This window comes from Pollicipes pollicipes, unplaced genomic scaffold (assembly GCF_011947565.3).
Source record: "Pollicipes pollicipes isolate AB1234 unplaced genomic scaffold, Ppol_2.1 Scaffold_5724;HRSCAF=6776_pilon_pilon_pilon, whole genome shotgun sequence".
Taxonomy (NCBI): domain Eukaryota; kingdom Metazoa; phylum Arthropoda; class Thecostraca; order Pollicipedomorpha; family Pollicipedidae; genus Pollicipes; species Pollicipes pollicipes.
In genome coordinates this window covers 51,394,649-51,412,087 of record NW_023596746.1, presented here as the reverse complement: position 1 = coordinate 51,412,087, position 17,439 = coordinate 51,394,649, and the positions used below count along the sequence as shown (strand labels likewise).

General features: G+C 51.1%; 2 protein-coding genes across 2 annotated transcripts in view; both read right to left on the bottom strand.

Moving 5' to 3' along the window:
- LOC119103171 (protein crumbs-like) overlaps positions 1 to 291 on the bottom strand; it is a 25,952-nt gene extending 25,661 nt beyond the window's left edge. The window contains 1 exon segment of the mRNA XM_037226621.1: positions 276 to 291. Within this exon segment, the coding sequence (XP_037082516.1) occupies positions 276 to 291 (16 nt within the window).
- Positions 292 to 3,112: 2,821 nt separating this feature from the next.
- The window catches only part of LOC119103170 (protein crumbs), a 73,984-nt gene continuing 59,657 nt past the window's right edge, over positions 3,113 to 17,439 (bottom strand). The window contains exon 28 of the mRNA XM_037226620.1: positions 3,113 to 3,130. Coding sequence (XP_037082515.1) covers positions 3,113 to 3,130 — 18 coding nt within the window. The remainder of the gene's footprint in view (positions 3,131 to 17,439) is intronic.

Below are 17,439 nucleotides of genomic sequence, written 5' to 3'. Positions count from 1 at the left end.
TATATATATGTGGGTGTGTGTCTATGTGTGTGTGTGTGTGTGTGTGTGTGTGTGTGTGTGTGTGTTGTGAGTGTGTGACAGAATGGTGTGATTTAGATGCCTGCCCAGGCGCTCGCACTGAAACAAAGACGATGCTGTCAGATTTGTTTGGATGACCTTGACAAATGAACTCCGCTGCGTGGTTGGACCACTGGTTCCACCATCAGCATCTTTGATATGCCTCAGGGTGAAGTCGTTGATATGAGCACCACATGTTGACTGCTCAAGTGGCTTACCAAGAACAGCCTCCATCCTTCCGCCTGTTCCGCCTTATTGTCGGCCCCAACACTGAAGACTACGATGCGCGAAATGCTGTCGCCTGCATTTAAAAAATTTTCCATGGCCGTTCATGCTAGTGCTATTGTTTGCTCAGTCTTAGTCAATGTTTTGGACTACCTGGAGTCTAGCGCGCGTGATAGGACACCAACAAGTAGTGGTATACTGTTCGACCGAGTCTTGCACGTCGCGTCCGATAAAGAATTGGGCGGTTTGTGCCAAAAGGCGAGCATAGTGTTGCATCATTTTGACAAGTCTATCGGAAATGAAAGATAAAAAAACATTTTTTCTTCTGGCAGAAAACCTTAAAATTTGCTCGAAAACACGGCTTTATTTTATCCCAGCACCAATGCACAGTATGTGGCGTGAAGATCGCCTGGTATGGTAGAGTAGCGCTTCACTCTAGGTGATGGCCGTATCAATAAACGAGAGTGACGAGGCACTGAGTTGTTCAGAAGGGCTTTTAGTCGGGGTGGACGTCTTACCCTGTTCACCATACGATTGTGAAGCAAGTTCCTTGCGACATGAGCACGCGGGGAAGGCTATCACCGTCAGGGTAAGGTAATGAATCTCAGGGTCAGACAAAAAAAAAACCATAATATGCAAAAAAAAACATTACAGCGCCGTCTACAAACCCAACTCATCGGGCACCGCCTGGTACAGACTAATGCCGTGGCATGGTCAACACTTCCCAGTTGCTGCCACTTGCGGGGGTGGGAGTCAGTCGAGCAAAAGCCAGCCGAAGACGTGACTGAACCAATGACCTCAATACAGTGACATCGGCGCATGCACTAGCCAAGTGGGTCTGTGAGCTGGCATGAGCAGGTCACACCGGCTTGCGAATGGCATGATATCTCAGAAAGTCGGGTATACAATCACTGCCAACAATGTTTGACCCAAACTTTTCGTCACATGTTACGCAATGTAGAAAAGTAAGCGCCTAAAAGTTCGTGAACTTCGATACTGGAAGGCCAACCCAGTTTAAAATCAAATGAGATACACTTGTCATTTCCCGCTCATCCCCACGCTGGTCCGGTTCTTAGGAAAACTATCTCTAGAGCAAAGGAGAGGGATGCAGTCTTCATGAACCTCTCTCCACTACCACATGCTGGCCGTACTGCAACCAGGGCGACTTGGGCTCAGGCCCACCTGCCAGCCCGCTGCGCCAGTGCACGTGACCGGCCCGCCAGCCGACCCGGCGACGTCCTGACGAGGTGTGGCCGCGGCCGCCGCCGCAGCCGACGGCCCGGCGGGCGGCGCCGCCCCGTGCCAGGCGCGCCGGCCGCCGGCGGCACGCCACCCACACCGCCGGCAGCGCAGGCCGCCGCAGGCTGCTGCTAATGGTCGGTGGGGCTGCTGGCGGTCCGGTGCTGGTGGCCAGCAGGGCTGCTGGCGGTTCGGTGCTGGTGACCAGCAGGGCTGCTGGCGGTCCGGTGCTGGTGGCCGGCAGGGTTGCTGGCGGTCCGGTGCTGGACGGTCCGGTGATGTGCTCAGGGGGCCGCAGAGCGCAGCCATGAGAGCATGCCGCAAAATGGTGCAGAGATTGACCGATGTTCGGTTTTTTCCTCGCATTACCACATAAACCAGAAGTCTGATTTTCATTCCTCGCCTCACAAAGGTCTAAAGAATGCAATTGCAGGTGGAAGTGTTGACATCCCCAACCCCAGCGGCACGTTGGTGCCGCATCCGTGTGGCATCTTGTTTCTGTTTTTGCAACCCAATCCGCTGCATTTCCAGACCGTGGCGAAGAACTGCCAACAAATCTGGCATATGATTGGCAAGAGCAATGTCGTTGTCTAAATCGAAATCTTGGATGACTTGCCTGGAAGCTTTCCTCCAGCCTCCAGCCAGCCTCCAGCCAGCCAGCCTAAACCTCCAGACCTCAGCGTGCAGCGCAGTGATTACATCGCATTCAATCCAGTGATTACATCGCATCCGCTTTGTTCCTCCCGGGGTGTTCCCAAACACCTACGAGTTATTTGGGGCTTCCAGCCATTGGTGCTTCCAGATAATTTCAAGCTTCCGACGTACCTTTAAAGCATTTGATGACAGCGAGAGCCGCCGCAGTTCACACGGCATCAGCAGCTAAGGCTCTATTCAGGACACATTCAGAGTTGGACGACGTCGGACCGATGGTATCCGTCTGGTACCGGAGGCCCGTGCCGACGGTCCGCACGGCTCATCCCCACTTGATGCGACCGTGGAGAGTGCGCCGTCGGAAGCCGCGACGGTGCCTGATGGTACGCCATGCTGAGTTGCAGACGCTGTGGATCAGAAATCGCTGCCGTTCCTGGTTTCGCTCGGCTCTAGATCATCCGTGGGATTAACGTGTGTCCTGTCTGTGAACATCTTACGCAAGCCCCTCATCCAATTATCTGTAAGTTTACCTCATCCAACAAACCTTTCGTTAAACCGATCTCAGACCTCGGTCAAACTACGCATCAATTGCGTAGCTTCTCCCGGTATCCACTGGTTTGTGCGTCTTTAGCTGACATGTTCAGATGTTTAGAGACCCTTCTGCCGCCGTCTCCGTGCGCCGTGTGCAGATCGTTGGTGTGTCTTACACTACCCTACAAAGCTCACCAGTAACTATGTTAGCATCACCGACATGACCTGACCTACACGAACTGTACTGCTGTAAGTGATCTAATGTTCTCGTTCATAATGTTTTTCTTTCCGTTTCCCTTCCTTCTTTTTGTACGCTTATATCATTGGACCTTAGACCTTACATGCCTGGTCATACATGGTCAATCAGGTTAAACTGCGCGCGGACCGTCTGTTGCGGACGGGCGGGCGGTTACGCGCGCCGGACCGTCTGCGGCGGAGAGGCGGGCGGTTACGCCGCGCCCGGACCGTCTGCGGCGGAGAGAGCGGGCGGTTACGCTGCGCCCGGACCGTCTGCGGCGGACGGGCGGGCGGTTACGCCGCGCCCGGACCGTCTGCGGCGCCGGATGGGCGGGCGGTTACGCCTGCGCCCGGACCGTCTGCGGCGGAGAGGCGGGCGTGGCAGTTGACGGAGACCAGGAGTGATTGAGGGCAGTACGACGATCACGAGGCTAGTTATTTTCCCGCTTTTCAAGCTTTTGCTCAAGCACGCCAGCTGTGAAATCGGAACGACGTTCGCCTGTTCCACGCTGTGGGAAGTGGTAAAGCAACTGGAGCTGGATAGAGCTAAGTTTCTATGCAACCATCACCAAATTATAGCTCATTCCGATTGAGTTCTTAGATGAAAGTTTTTGCGCGCGCCAAAGAGCTTTTCACAACTTTTGTTTCTTACAACAATAATAAGGGGTAAAGTCGTTACAGACGTTTTTCATCCAAGTTCAAAAAAAGCTTAGGTGGGAATTCAGCTCATTAAATTGCACTTAGTGATGGTCTGATCTTGTATTTATACCAGATGTCTCCAAAATTAAGCTAGGTCCAACAGCGAGGGGGACGGGACATCTTGCGGAAAGGCTCTGAGAAGCTACGTTTCCAGGCGCTGAATAACAGACGCCTGGGTGGGGGTTAAATTGACCCCCCCCCCGAAGGTTTTCCCGGAGTGGTTTCCGAACGGCGCGACGTAGCTGCGCCAAATTTTGCATAGCTGTAGACAATTGAATCGCAAATTGTCTGACATCACAAATTTAGATTTGCCTTGTAAAAACGCTGACCTATGACAGGTCAAAGTCAGGCCATGGTTACAGCGAAGCCACGTTCTAGGGCTTCGATCGTTTACGTTCACTTCAAGTTCACGAACTTTCGATCCGATCAAATATCGGAATGTTAGACGAAGCCATACATCTCTGAGATACTCTCTTAGGCAACACAACAATTGAATAAACAAATAGCATTGACCTAGTGTCAGGTATGAAGGTCAGACCAGGGTAAAAAAACAACCTGCTTATGACTCTCGGGCTTGATGTATGGGCTGGCTTCTGGTACTTATTTCGAATGTATTGATAGGAGGAACCGCATAATACACCCTCCATGGACTTCTGATAGGTCAGAATAGGTCACTAACCTAAAATGAGCCAGGTCAACATTTTTGTTGTGAAGAACATTTCTGCCTAGCGCAATCTTTGTCGCTTATCCAAATGCAAAACTCAAAACAGTCTTATATCATTTTAGTCAGCATGACCTTTAAAAGATCAAACAAGGTCACTGACCTTGTCTGAGCGTGTAACACTATCCTTAGAACAGTTGTCCAGGTTCTATGGGCACTTTGCAGACCAATCTGGAATTTGACCTTGTTTGACCTTATCTGATCCGAATATCCTAACCTAAGAGCTTCAAACTTTGACCTAAGTGAGTGTACGTACAGATCAGCACACCCTGTGAATTTGATCTCTAGCTCTCTTAACTCCCGAGATCTCAGGGGGGGGCAAATTTACCCCCTCTACCCGAGCGAAGGGGTGTCCAAGTGGCCGCCCAGACGCGTGTTAAAAGTCAAACAGGTCACTGATCTTAACTGAGCGTGTGCTATTTTTCTCAGAACAGTTGCCTAGGTTCTAGGGACGCTTGGAGACCTATGTGGAATTTGACCTTGTTTGACCTTATGTGACCCGAAGGTCATAACTTAGGAACCTCAAACATTGATCTAAGAGATTTTACGTGACAGGTCAACACACTCTGTGCATTTGGTGTTTCTAGCTGTCTTGCCCGAGATCTCGGTGGAGTCAAATTGCCCCCCCCCCCCCCCCCCCCCACCCCCCACCTGAGCCCATGGCATCCAACCGGCCACCGGGCGCGTGTTAACGAAAGGGTATTATTCAATTCATTTGTAATAGCAGGCAAGTCCCGCATAAGATTAACTTAATGATTGCCAGCATGAGCCCTACGTCATAAAGATAAGAGCTGTCGTTTGGAGCTGCCGTTGTCGGCAAATTGATCTGCCTTGTTTTTTTGCGCTGAACGGAAACGCATAAGTTTCGGTCTCTTTTCCGAAACACTTATGATCTGGACCAAACGTGAGCCTGTCTACACAGATTCCCTGTGAGCGTTGACATGCCCTGCTGGACAGGTCCGTGAAGTCATAGGATGTTGTCCCCCTATAGCCAGTCGCTTGGCCGCCTCACTCGGCATCGACTGCCTACTCCCTGATTTGCCCCTGTAGTCATTTGGGCGCAGTTCCTGAAACTATTCGACATCGCCTGCATACACGCAATCCACGTAACTACACCATCAGTGTCCGAGCCCAATCGACTTAATCGTCCACCTGTGTCTAGTTCCTTCTAACTGTAACACTCGAATTGGAGCCGAATTATCACGATGGGCGGATGTGAGCACTTCGAGCTGATGTCCCCGATGTCCCCTGGGCTGGTTCGAAAACCAACTTTAACGTGCATTGTTTGCATCGTCTGCTATTTCCATTCTGAAGTAATTATCTTGGCTTTCATCCACAGTTATGGTGCACTTCATAGCCCCATGAACGGGTGCTCTAATGCGAAGTCATCACCATCATCTTACCTTTCTGGGCCCACGCTGGTTTGATTTTCCCCTAGCGTGCGGGGTTGTCAATGAAACTTGGACATTGCATGCCATATTGAGGCTGGTAGACAAGCGATGTTCCCTATCATTGCCCGCTACAATTCGTGAAATGCTTCGGGGCACGCTGGACCGAACTACTCGCTGCTTAATTACCACGGCATCCGATTCCGCCGGATATGTTATGTATGATAATCGCCATTTGGCGCGTAATGTCGACCAGAAACTGCTCTGACGTCGCTGAAGCCATTGACCTCATACGCACACTGATCAGTACCGATTTCACAGGGTACTGTAAAGTAAATTCTAAAATCGAATGAGAACGGCCTCGGTCGCGAGTACTCAAGCTCATACCACCCATCGTTCGCCTCTCAACACGTTTAAAATCGAGTCTCTTCCATGCATCGCGATATAGGGGAACATAAGGCTTATTAAAGCGCGGTGCCGACTGAGCCGACTGGTTTTACGCCTGTCATCCTGGTGTTCTGGGCTCAGCGTCTTGCACAGCCGCGTGTGTCTGCGGGCGTATTTATGCTTGCATTGAACGTTCTTTTTAACTGTCATGCATCTCTTAATCAGGCGAAACAACAGCCTGTCTGGCGTGGAACTGCTGCTGTCGACACCTCATCGTGTTGAAGACAAACACAGCAGGCGAATGAGTTCCGGTTATACCCAGCAAACGGGCAGCCGGAGTCATTCTGCGTTCAGTCGGCTCAGCGATCACAAAGCGTTTTACGCTCCACCAGACTGCAGAGCAGTCCACCTGATTAACGTGTCCGTCCGCCCGCCCTGGGCCAGTCCTCGAACCGTGTTTCCTCTCCACCGCCGCAGCTCTGACAATTCACGTCGTCAATTACCGAGTGAGCCCGGTTAGTCCGACTCCACCTACTAGCCGGCGGGTCCCAAGCCCTCCCCCCCCCCCCCGCCACCGCCCCAGAAGCAGCAGGGCTTCGCCTCGCGTGAGCGCCGGACGTTGTTGGAGTTGCAGACTCAGGAGCGTGTCGCCGGCGGCAAGCGACAGTGCGTGCACTGGTGAGCGTGGCACCACGAAAGGCAGCGCCACTACTTAGCAGCACGCAGTCGCGCCGATATATCAGCCAACCAAATTACGGCGACTCCGGGATTGGGCGACCGCAAAAGTTGCGATAACAAAGTTTGGGTTTCCCGATGCGCCCCTATATTTAGGTCATTATTCGGAATGACCATCTACTTAAGGCGTCCGGCAATAATGCGGCTGGCCAACACTCCACCGCTTCAGCTGACCTGCACGGAAGGCACGATGTGTCACTGTTGGTCGCCGCCGCCGGCCAGCCGGGTCGACCGCAGCAGCCGCCCTGAGCGGCGGCGGGTACCAAAACAGCAGCAAAACCAGTCACCGCATGCACTCACGGCATCTTGCCGTCGGCATCTCGTGGAATCGCATCGCGCAGTGGCGTACCGACGCACGCTGCGCAGCGAGCTCCCCTCTGGCGATCATGCGTGACGTCTCTCGGCCTTGCTGCGGTCAGCGGAGGTCAGACTTAGCTTAGGTTAGGGCTCACATTGGATGCGATGTGGGACATCTGCAATGCGCACGCTCAGAAAAAGGTCGAACGAGGTTTGGTGAGCTTCATCGTATGGTAAGGTCAGGGTAAGAATTAATCATGCCCGCTTTGCAGCACATGCTGCAGAATTGGTTAGCTCTTCCCAGCCGTATAACATTGTGACGTTCTTTGATGCTTCCATATTTTTCTATTTTTTTTGGAACAGGCGGATCACCAGCATTTGGTGCCTGCGTGGCCTCAGTGCCGACAATTTGTCACCATTGTTTTATCTTGGTGGCATCTAGCAAGGAATGAAGGGATCAACAAATGATTCACCGTTTAGTAACATACCAACATTGATCTTCAAACACGGCAGTGTGATCAACCAAGTGTTGACTAGGATTTTTAGCTCCTTCGCGTTTCTTTAAGACCCTCTTCGCGTCCCCCATTTATGAAGCCAACCGGACAATTTCGCGTATTCTAAGTGCAACTCATAGTTCGGGATCTTACAACGCAAAACGCCTTTCGTTTCATGACCTTAAGGCCACAATTAGGTCATAGGTCAGACCAAGTCAAAATACTCCCACAAAGTCACCATCACCAGTCATGTGCAAGCAAAAGCCAGGTGTCGAGTGGCAAAGGTATCAAAATGTGTAATATACGTGTACTGGTACGATAGCTCGCCGAGCTACAAAAGCAGACTTTGCTGGGAGACCTGACCTCTGTCTCCTACATCACCGCGATAACGAGGTAAAAAATCATCTATTGTGTTAGCATGTGGTTACGAGAAAGAGCGAGAGAGAGAGAGAGAGAGAGAGAGAGAGAGAGAGAGAGAGAGAGAGAGAGGAGAGAGAGAGAGAGAGAGAGAGCGAGAGAAGAGAAGAGAGAGGAGAGAGAGAGGAGGAGAGAGAGAGGAGAGAAATAGAGAGAGAGAGAGAGAGCGAGGGAGAGAGAGAGAAGAGAGGAGAGAGAGAGAAGAGAGAGAAGAGGGAGAGAGAGGAGAGGAGAGAGAGAGAGAGGGAGAGAGAGGAGAGGAGAGAGAGAGAGAGAGAGAGGCGAGAGAGAGAGAGAGAGAGAGAGAGAGAGAGAAGGAGAGAGAGAGAGAGAGAGAGAGAAGAGAGAGGAACGAGCGAGTCTGAAATGAACTAGATAATTTTTAAACCTGAGCTGAATGGTTCGGCCAGGCTCGGTCGTCAATAGTCGCCAATAGTCAATGCATTTGTAATCCGCAGCTGCAAGCAGCTTCCGCCAACAAGTGGCGCAGCTCATTGCAACTCATGTTGTTATATTACAAGTTCGTTTGTATCTGATCTGTTGGAATAAGCATGAGTTTTCTAAACATTTGTAACACAAACAAAGCGTACAACCTCAGCCTCGCCCTGTCCCATCCGTCCCGCTCAGCACGGAAGACGTGAAACCTGGATGAGAAGAACCACAGCGAGACCAGACGACACGATGGTACACAGAACAGTAACCAAACATTTCACGGTATGTTAACAAATGGCCAAAACACGGCACCTGTCCTCTTGTTCTGTTTTTGTCTCGACTCTTATATGCCATGGAACTTGAGTTACTGTTCTTTGTGCCATCATGGACTGGAGTCTCCGCTCTGTGCTCAATCGAACCGAGACGGTACAAAATAACATAAAATTCAGGGCTGCAGAACTCGGTGCAACACTGGCAAAAGCTGAGTCCGGATCCTGACTGTGCGCGGCTTCACTGAACGGAATCAGCACCGAACTGCGACAAGAACAGCCTGTCATATGGGCCCGCAGGGAGCTGCATCACACCATGTGACCGCGAAAGGAACGGCCGTCACACCGTCACAGACGTGCCGCGCTAACGGCCGTGCATCGCACGTCTCTAACGCACACAGTGGATCCTCTGGCTTTGGCAACTTTAGGATTAAGGTCAGACCTTGGCATCCAGGGTAGGCGAAACGCTCGAGCCAACTAAACAGTGGCAGCTTGACAGTCTATCGCCTGCCAATGATAAGCGATCTGAGCACTGCCTACCACGACGACAATAAGCGACCGAGACACGGCGAAATGTTGTCTTTCGATCCGGCCCAGAATGAAACTTACAAGGGCCATGAAGCGTGAGGCATGGAATACTGCAAAGTATGCAGCCGTATAGCCCTATCGCCTGTGATCTCATATGGAGTCTTGTGTCTCTTTGGAGGGGTCCGCTTGCTCTCATCGCTGTCACTTGTCTCTAGCCCCTCAAAACTTCAAAAACATCTCTGCAAATCGACTATAGCAAACGCTGCATTTGAGATCTAAAAATGGCAATGGCCTCTCTCCCAGTTCCTCCCTGTGAATCACGTGTAGGTGGCCTCACTTATCATATGTTTGCGATCGATATCCGACAAAGATATATGAGCCTTTGTCGATCCTTTCGTGGCAATACATGCCACATAGATTCGTCGCCAACCGAACTGATCCTGCCTTGCGCTCGGCCCACTGCTAGTCGAAAGCTTGTTGAAAGCGTTCGGAATATCTGTCTAACATGAAACAAGCCATCAAAAGTTCAGTACCCGGTGATCTAGCACCTATCTTTCACTTGCATATCTGACGGTGTTTTTTACGGCGTGCTTTTTTTTGCCTAAGTTTAGCGTACCCCTCAGTGATGCATCAGCACCACCACTAGAATTATTGGCAGTTTCATCGTTCGAGGCTCTTCACTCAGCACCTATTCCAAGAAATGTGTCTCTTCTGAACTCAGGAGAAGCCGGGAAATCTATCGCCGACAGGTTATTAGCAACGAATGCATCGACGGGCCGAATTCAGCCTGGCGTTGGCGAAAGGAGGTCGGCGAAGAGATCGGTTTATTTTTGTGGCGAGGCCAACCTATTTTTGAACAGCATTTGATAGTGCCTAGGATGTCCCTTTTGAATGGCAACGACCATCAAATTAGTAAGCTCATGCAAGAAAGTCCGAAAACAGTGGCGTAACTATGATTTCGCTCAGATAGGGGCCCAATTGGGACATAGGGCGCTCATTTCACCCAAGGAGGTCCTACTTCGTTGCTATAGTGGTCCTGTTCTTGCATTCGGGAAAGTTTTTAGGCTCGGGGTCCTATTTTGTTGTCTTTTGGACTCGCAATTTCATGGTTTAGAGGCCTTACATGCGTCTTAAAATGCCAAGAAGTACTGAGTCCTTTAGTCCCCAGGAAGCGCTTTCTCCAGGGGGAGGGGGACGTAGTCCCAAGAGCTCACCTTAGCTACGCCACTAGCTGGAAAAATAAACATATTTAAAAGGCACACAAAAACAATATCTTACAAAATGCCCTCGACGGGCTTTCAAAAAGACCACGCAAGCGATGAACTCCCTGCTCTCCTAAATGACCATATTCCAATACGAGCAAGGCACGAAAAACATTGCTGTGTATCTCCAAAATTTATATTTGCATTATGTCCAGCTGCATTCGGCTTTATTTTGCATAATGTATGCTCATTGGTCCGGGTCACTGTTCCCTGGCAGATCCGGTCAGAACCAGTGATGGCCTGCGATGGTGTGTTCAAGGACAGGAGCGCATGTTTGTCGAAGACAGATGGGGACAGTCGCCTGCAAAATTATAGTCCTCCACAGCAACATACAGTCAATCGCGCATAACTCTTACCAAAATGATGCAATCAGCACTCCTCCCCGTCCACCCCATCCCTCCCGCTCCTGCCTCTGGCTGTTCCTAACCATGTGCTGACGGATGTTAAGCATAAATATTGTAAGGAATGCATAATGTCAGTCCCAAAGTGTGGCACCATAAATGGGCGTGAATATCTTTATTAGAGTACGGGACCGAGCCAACATGGCATGTCCAAATGCTTTGATATAAACAAGGAAGGCCTTGATCTCCTGTTTTCTTCAGCATTGTGACTTGATAGCTACTATTCTGCCAATAGCCAACTTTAAATATGATATCACAAAGCGAATGCTTCCTCGGTAACGTCATGCAATCAATGCATTCTGATATATTAAAGGTCACTTGGTTTCAGAATGAGATCTCTCAACTTACCTAGCCAGGTTCCGTTCCATAAACCCTGAGGCGAAGCCCGTACGGCGCAAAACCCTAGCGCGATAACAGGCAGGAACGAATCACCTAAAGCACACAAATGTAATCAACAGACGCTCACACCGTAAAGCCCAAACCAGCAAGCGGTCACAGTCCAACTGTTTCATCTAAAATGCAAGACGCGGTCGGAGTTTTATTATGTTTACAGAAGCCTCCAGGAGACCATTCTGGCCACTGCCGCTGGCGTCGGCCCTCCTAATCGCTGCTGCTGTCACTTACCAACGCTACTACAATGTCTGCAGGCTGCCGCACGCTGCAGCAGTTTCAAAACACATCCCGCTAAAATACCACACGCTTTTGCTTTCCCATAGGAGCGGGTGCCGTTTAGAATAACAAGTGCGTTTGTCTGTGCTCTGCCGCACCATTCGCAAGCTATTTGCCACTCAATCTGCGCAGTTTCCACACATTTCTCCAAGTAAAGGGTTAAACTAATGCAATTGTTCTTCAATTGGCTCGTCTTTTTGACCGAAAAAGTTCGTGCATGTTAACTGAATAAACAGCTGTCACCGCCAGCCGACGGGCGATATGCAGTGTGTGTTTTTTATTAAGAAGCTAGGCGGTGGCTACCAGATCATAGATCGGCATCATTTTGACGCCGCAAAAAAACACGTAGAAATACACACTTTCTGAAATAGGCCATAAGCTGAATAGATTAGCAATAGCTACGCAAAAGGGTGCGATATCAAGGAGTTAATTCGAAACGTACGGTGCCATCACCTTGGGGCCGCTCATGGTCACAGCTTCGTCCGTAGCATGGCACGCTCTGCGACGGTTTCCAAAATGCCGACATTCCTGGCTTTTCATTTGGTTCGTGGCGCGGAAGTGCTCCATGGTAAATTGCGTTGGTCTCACGGATTGTACGCGGTACAGTGTTCTGCGCTGTCAAGCCCGTTGTAGACATTCAACGGTTCTGGCTGCTGGCTTGGCCGCTAATGCTTCACATCAACTCGAAAACAATGTTTCAAAACCGGCGTTCCATGGTCTGAGCACAGGATGGCGTTACCTTCTGTTCACGTTGACTCGCTCTTTCGTGAACGGTATGGTCCGTGTTCTCCCCCCCCCCCCCCCCCCCCCAGAACATGTAAGTGTCGTGTCGCTGCGACGATAAGCCCTCGAAAGCTGGACCCGGTTTCAACCCGTGGCCGTCGTGCTCAGCTTTTTGGCAAGTTGGAAACTTTTGCAGTTTCCATGCCAATCGAATGGGAGAGGCAAAGTTGTGGGATATTATAATGCTACAGGAAGACCATCCCTGATCAAACACTTTGCGCCTATGAGTGCCTCACAATTCTTGAAAGACAACCTCTGTATAATTGGATTTCCTATAGGTAAAAGCCTCAAGAGCCTGCGATTATGGCTGCAAAGAGTTGCTTCTAGAAAACGTGGCGGCCTATCAAGATAAGAGTATTCTCATAGCACAAATGAGATTTACGCGGCCTGTGTCCTTGTGTGTAAACACAGATGATGTGCCCAGAGGGATGTCGGGCAATCTGATGCAAATGCAATGATGCAGACAATCAGAGGCGATGTTAAGCAATCTTCCTTTCCGACCTCTGGCATCACTCGCACCCACAGTCATCACAGATTAAGGGCCTTTATAAATGTGAAAAGGAACAGTGTAATGCTATGCAGCTGAGAGTCAGACGTTTGGATACCAACACGTGCGAGCATCGCAATGTTTTCTGCGATCACTTACCTACTAACGTTGTGTTGTCTACAACTAACAAAGCACATGAGGTTTTAAGAGGCCTTGCATGAAAAGGAGTGTCATGCATTTCAGTCCGGTGTTCTGCTTATTGTGCAACCGCACAAAATGTTTTGACAGGAGACCTTGAGTTGCATTCAAACTAACAGCCGTGCTTCTACACCTGCCACCGACAAGCGTGGCTGGGGGATTGTTCGTTGCAATCTGTGGTGTGATAAGCCAGGTTATTACTGGTCGTGCCGTTGTTAGCACTAAAGTAAGAAGGCTTGATACTTTGCGCCCCCATTCCCCTCTTGGGCATCCCTCAGTCCGCCACAGACGTTTCGAAGTTGTCTGTTTTATGGAATCGTGATTTTTTACTGTTTTTGCATTTATATCCCCTAGAAAACTTTGAGGTTCTAATCATATTCTCTTGTACCCACCACTGGCTTAAAAATGGCTTGTGTACTCCCTGAAGCGCATGGCGTATTTTACTTCGAATCCGTAACCGTGCGCAGCAGATGGTAAGGAAAAGCGACAAACCTTCATGCCCCAGTGAAAAACGGCCCAAAAACTACATCCAGAGATCCTGCGGCCATCTGCAGCCGTCACCGGAGAGGGTGAAGTGGGTGACAGAGGCACGTGACTCGGAGTACTTAGCCCTCGCCGGCACAGACGAGGGAAGCGGGGATGCCACCACTGCCTGGTTCTTTGAAGGCATCTATTGAACCCTTCAGCGCAAGATAATAAGATCCTAGCTAGCTCAGTTCCGAATCTGTTCCATCTACCTGAAGGTTTTATTCCTGCCTAGTCACCACACCCACCTATATGACCACGATCTCAAGTCTGTGCCCGGAGAGGATGTGAAAAGTCAACCCTCTGCGGTACCCTGACCTGTCTGTGGACTAGAACCACTTACCCGGCGGGTCTCCAGGTGTGAAGAAGTTATATCAAAACCAGTCAATGACCGTGACCTTTTCTAAGGCCATTCAGCATCAAGGTCACACCAAAAATATTGAACTCATAGTTAAATTAACCAACAAAAGCGTTATTCATCAGCCAAAACAACCGATGTACCGACAGCGATGCAAGATTGCCTTCGGAGCATACACAGCTCTTGCCTTGAGTTGCAGTGGCCGTTATCCGATCAGTCGCCGTGTCCGTCTGAAAAGGACTCTTCGCCCGGGCGCCCGGCCCCGGCCAAGGCTCGGGTCAGGTCACGTGACAATTCTGGGCACGCGTGCCGTCAGCCGGGCGGCCAGGAACGGAACAAAACACACTACATGCCATTCAAGCCCAGGGCCCCTCGGTTGTTCAAGCTTTGAAAACCATCCGAAGTAATAGTAGTAGCCCACCTCACAGCGTACCCATGTCACCGTACATGAACATTTTATGCGCCAGATTGTCCAAATACAAGGTTATTAGGGATCGTGAATGACTCCATGAGGCCTCTTATGTCCCTTAAAGTACCATAGGGGCATACCCCACTTGCAATGGCTTTAGTATGCGAGCGGATGAAAAGAGACGCAGATATGGAAACAATGGTTGACCTTGCTTGACTCCAGCAAAGCGCTGGAGGCTCCATGCGACATATGCTAAGGGTCGTAAAATGCCCTTTTAAAGTTGTGGATCACGCGCCATCTGTCACATCCGGCTTGGAGTCGGCGTGAGTTCCAGCCCGCCCGCTGAGGTCAAGAAGAGGTCAAACACCGCGCGATGGTGAGAGTTAACAGGATTAAAGGCATCGTGGCTCGCTTCACAAAATACTCGACTCCACTGATCTGACAACCGGCAATCACCGATCCTTCAATCATGCTCTGATGGGTGTTGACACGGGCGTCTGCCAAACACGGCGAGCTCAGATTCGAGCTCAGCACAGCGCAATCACGGCGGCAGCCATCGCTCGGACCGAGCAGCCTCGGGGCTGCCCGCTCCCCGAGCATGGGACCGGACAGCCCCCAACACTGGACCGGACAGCCCCCAGCACTGGACCGGACAGTTCCGAGCACGGGACCGGGCAGTCCCGAGCACGGGACCGAGCAGTCCCGAGCACGGGACCGGGCAGTCCCGAGCACTGGACCGGACAGCTCCGAGCACGGGACCGGGCAGTCCCGAGCACGGGACCGGGCAGTCCTGAGCACTGGACCGGACAGCTCCGAGCACGGGACCGGGCAGTCCCGAGCACGGGACCGAGCAGTCCCGAGCACGGGACCGGGCAGTCCCGAGCACTGGACCGGACAGCTCCGAGCACGGGACCGGGCAGACCCGAGCACGGGACCGGGCAGTCCTGAGCACTGGACCGGGCAGCTCCGAGCACGGGACAGAGCAGTCCTGAGCACGGGACCGAGCAGTCCTGAGCGCGGGACCGAGCAGTCCCGGGCACTGAACCGGGCAGTCCCGAGCACGGCGTTGCCGTCTGCGCAGTGCGGGGTTCGCTCGGCGGACGGGATCGGCGCCGACAGACTGACAAGGACAGGAGCCGGGGCATCGACGGGCTCGAGGTTAGTACAGCGCTGGTTTCAGAGGCGGCGGAACTGGGGCAGTGACAGTAGCCTGCCCCTGAACCAAAGCGTGGAAGAGTTGGCATTCCTCCTGCGGCTTTGCATGAAAAAATAGAGAGGTAAATATCGCGCGCTCCGTTCGCAACCTCCATGGAGGATCTTACGCCACAACGAGGGCCCGGACGAGCAATAAGAAGGCCCCAACGCACTACAAAGAAGCTCCCAGCTACACTACAGGACACATGAACTGAGGGCGGATTGCGATAAAGAGACACGAGCTGGTCCTGTAACTAGGTCAGAGAACGAGAGACCTTGAGACGTGTTGGACTGGGTTTGAACCGCACAGCGCGAAGCTTGGGTGTGAGATCGCCGGCACCGATAGCCGATGACAACGCGAGAAACTTTAAGGTCGGTGTGTATGTCAAGGGTGACTGGCAAGATAACGCTTAACTGTACGCTGCAAGGGAATGCATTAAGCGTTCAACAGCAAAGCAAATTTCCGTGTGCAAAACAGAGAATGGATTTTACGCTCGGATGTGTCGATTTTCGGCGGAACTTAGGAAACAGTGCGATACATAGCAGGTATGTGCTTAATAGTTCCTACCAGATGTGTGCTGCCAGATGTGTGGAACTGTGTGATCAGATGGCTACAAAGATGGGTTGCCTTAATTTGGTGACTGTGATGTTCGAGCGCGGCCGAAATCACGTGAGTAATTACAGGGCTGTACATTGCATCATAACTCTTTTTATTATGATCAGCATCCACCTAAAATGTCTGCATCTTTGTAATACCTTTGCCACAATGAGCAGAACGGCGTGCCACTGTGAACTCATTCATTTCACTGACGAAATTGTCAGGCCACCGACTCATCACCATAACATTTTCAATCAATGCCATTTGACACGCAAAAGTTACGTCAGTGGACTTCCGCTTGTCCAATTCTTATCAATGGCAGACTCTCCAGCGCATTGGTTATGCCCGTTGGCATCGGCGGACAAAAGTCGCCGGCTATGCTACTTAAGTTTTTGTCATTTTTATTTTTATTTATTTTTTTTCTACGCCGTTACCCAAGAACAGGTAACCAGGAGTGCCCCTCCCTCAATCCCAGCGACGCAGTAAACCGTACGTTAACACCAGAAAACATAAAATCAAGTCGCGGCACTCCCAGCTAGGAAGATGAAACAAACTTAAAAAAAACAAGCGAGGAGGTGGAGCAGACCCGAGGGAATTGTGTTACGTGAGAGGGAGGGAAAATCATAGATGAAAAGGCTTAAAGTAGTCATTAGCCAAAATCAGCTAATGACAGCCCGCTACAACTGCCCAATAATCTACAACCACTCAATTCCCGGTGTTAGTAAGGGTTATACAGTCACAAGTCGGAGGGGGCAATTACCTGGTCATTTTTGTGCTGGGTTTTGGGCTGGATCTCCAGGGAGTCCACCCAGCTAAGCAGAGCTTGTTGCTGGGAGAACTCATTGTCTACATAATGACAATCGATAAGTTTCGCATCTGTCACCTCCTTTGTGGCTGGTGCCTCGCCGCAACAGGCGCATTACTGGTGCAGTATGAGCTTGCTTCGCCCCGGAAACCTGCCTATAATGGAGGCCAAAATCCGGGAGACTACGTCACCGTCACACATGTGCCAGGGTGTTGTGCTGCTATGACCTGCATCGCAAGTGCGTGCTGGCTGTAGCAATACAAGATGGGGTGTGTGAAAGGCTAATTCGCGTCATGCAACTCGTGCTCGATTCCGCCCTCATGCGTGGGTCGTGTTGATCAAACCCGGTGTTCCCTGTGCTCGATTCCGCCCTCATGCGTGGGTCGTGTTGACCAAACCCGGTGTTCCCTGTGCTCGATTCCGCCCCCATGCGTGGCTCGTAT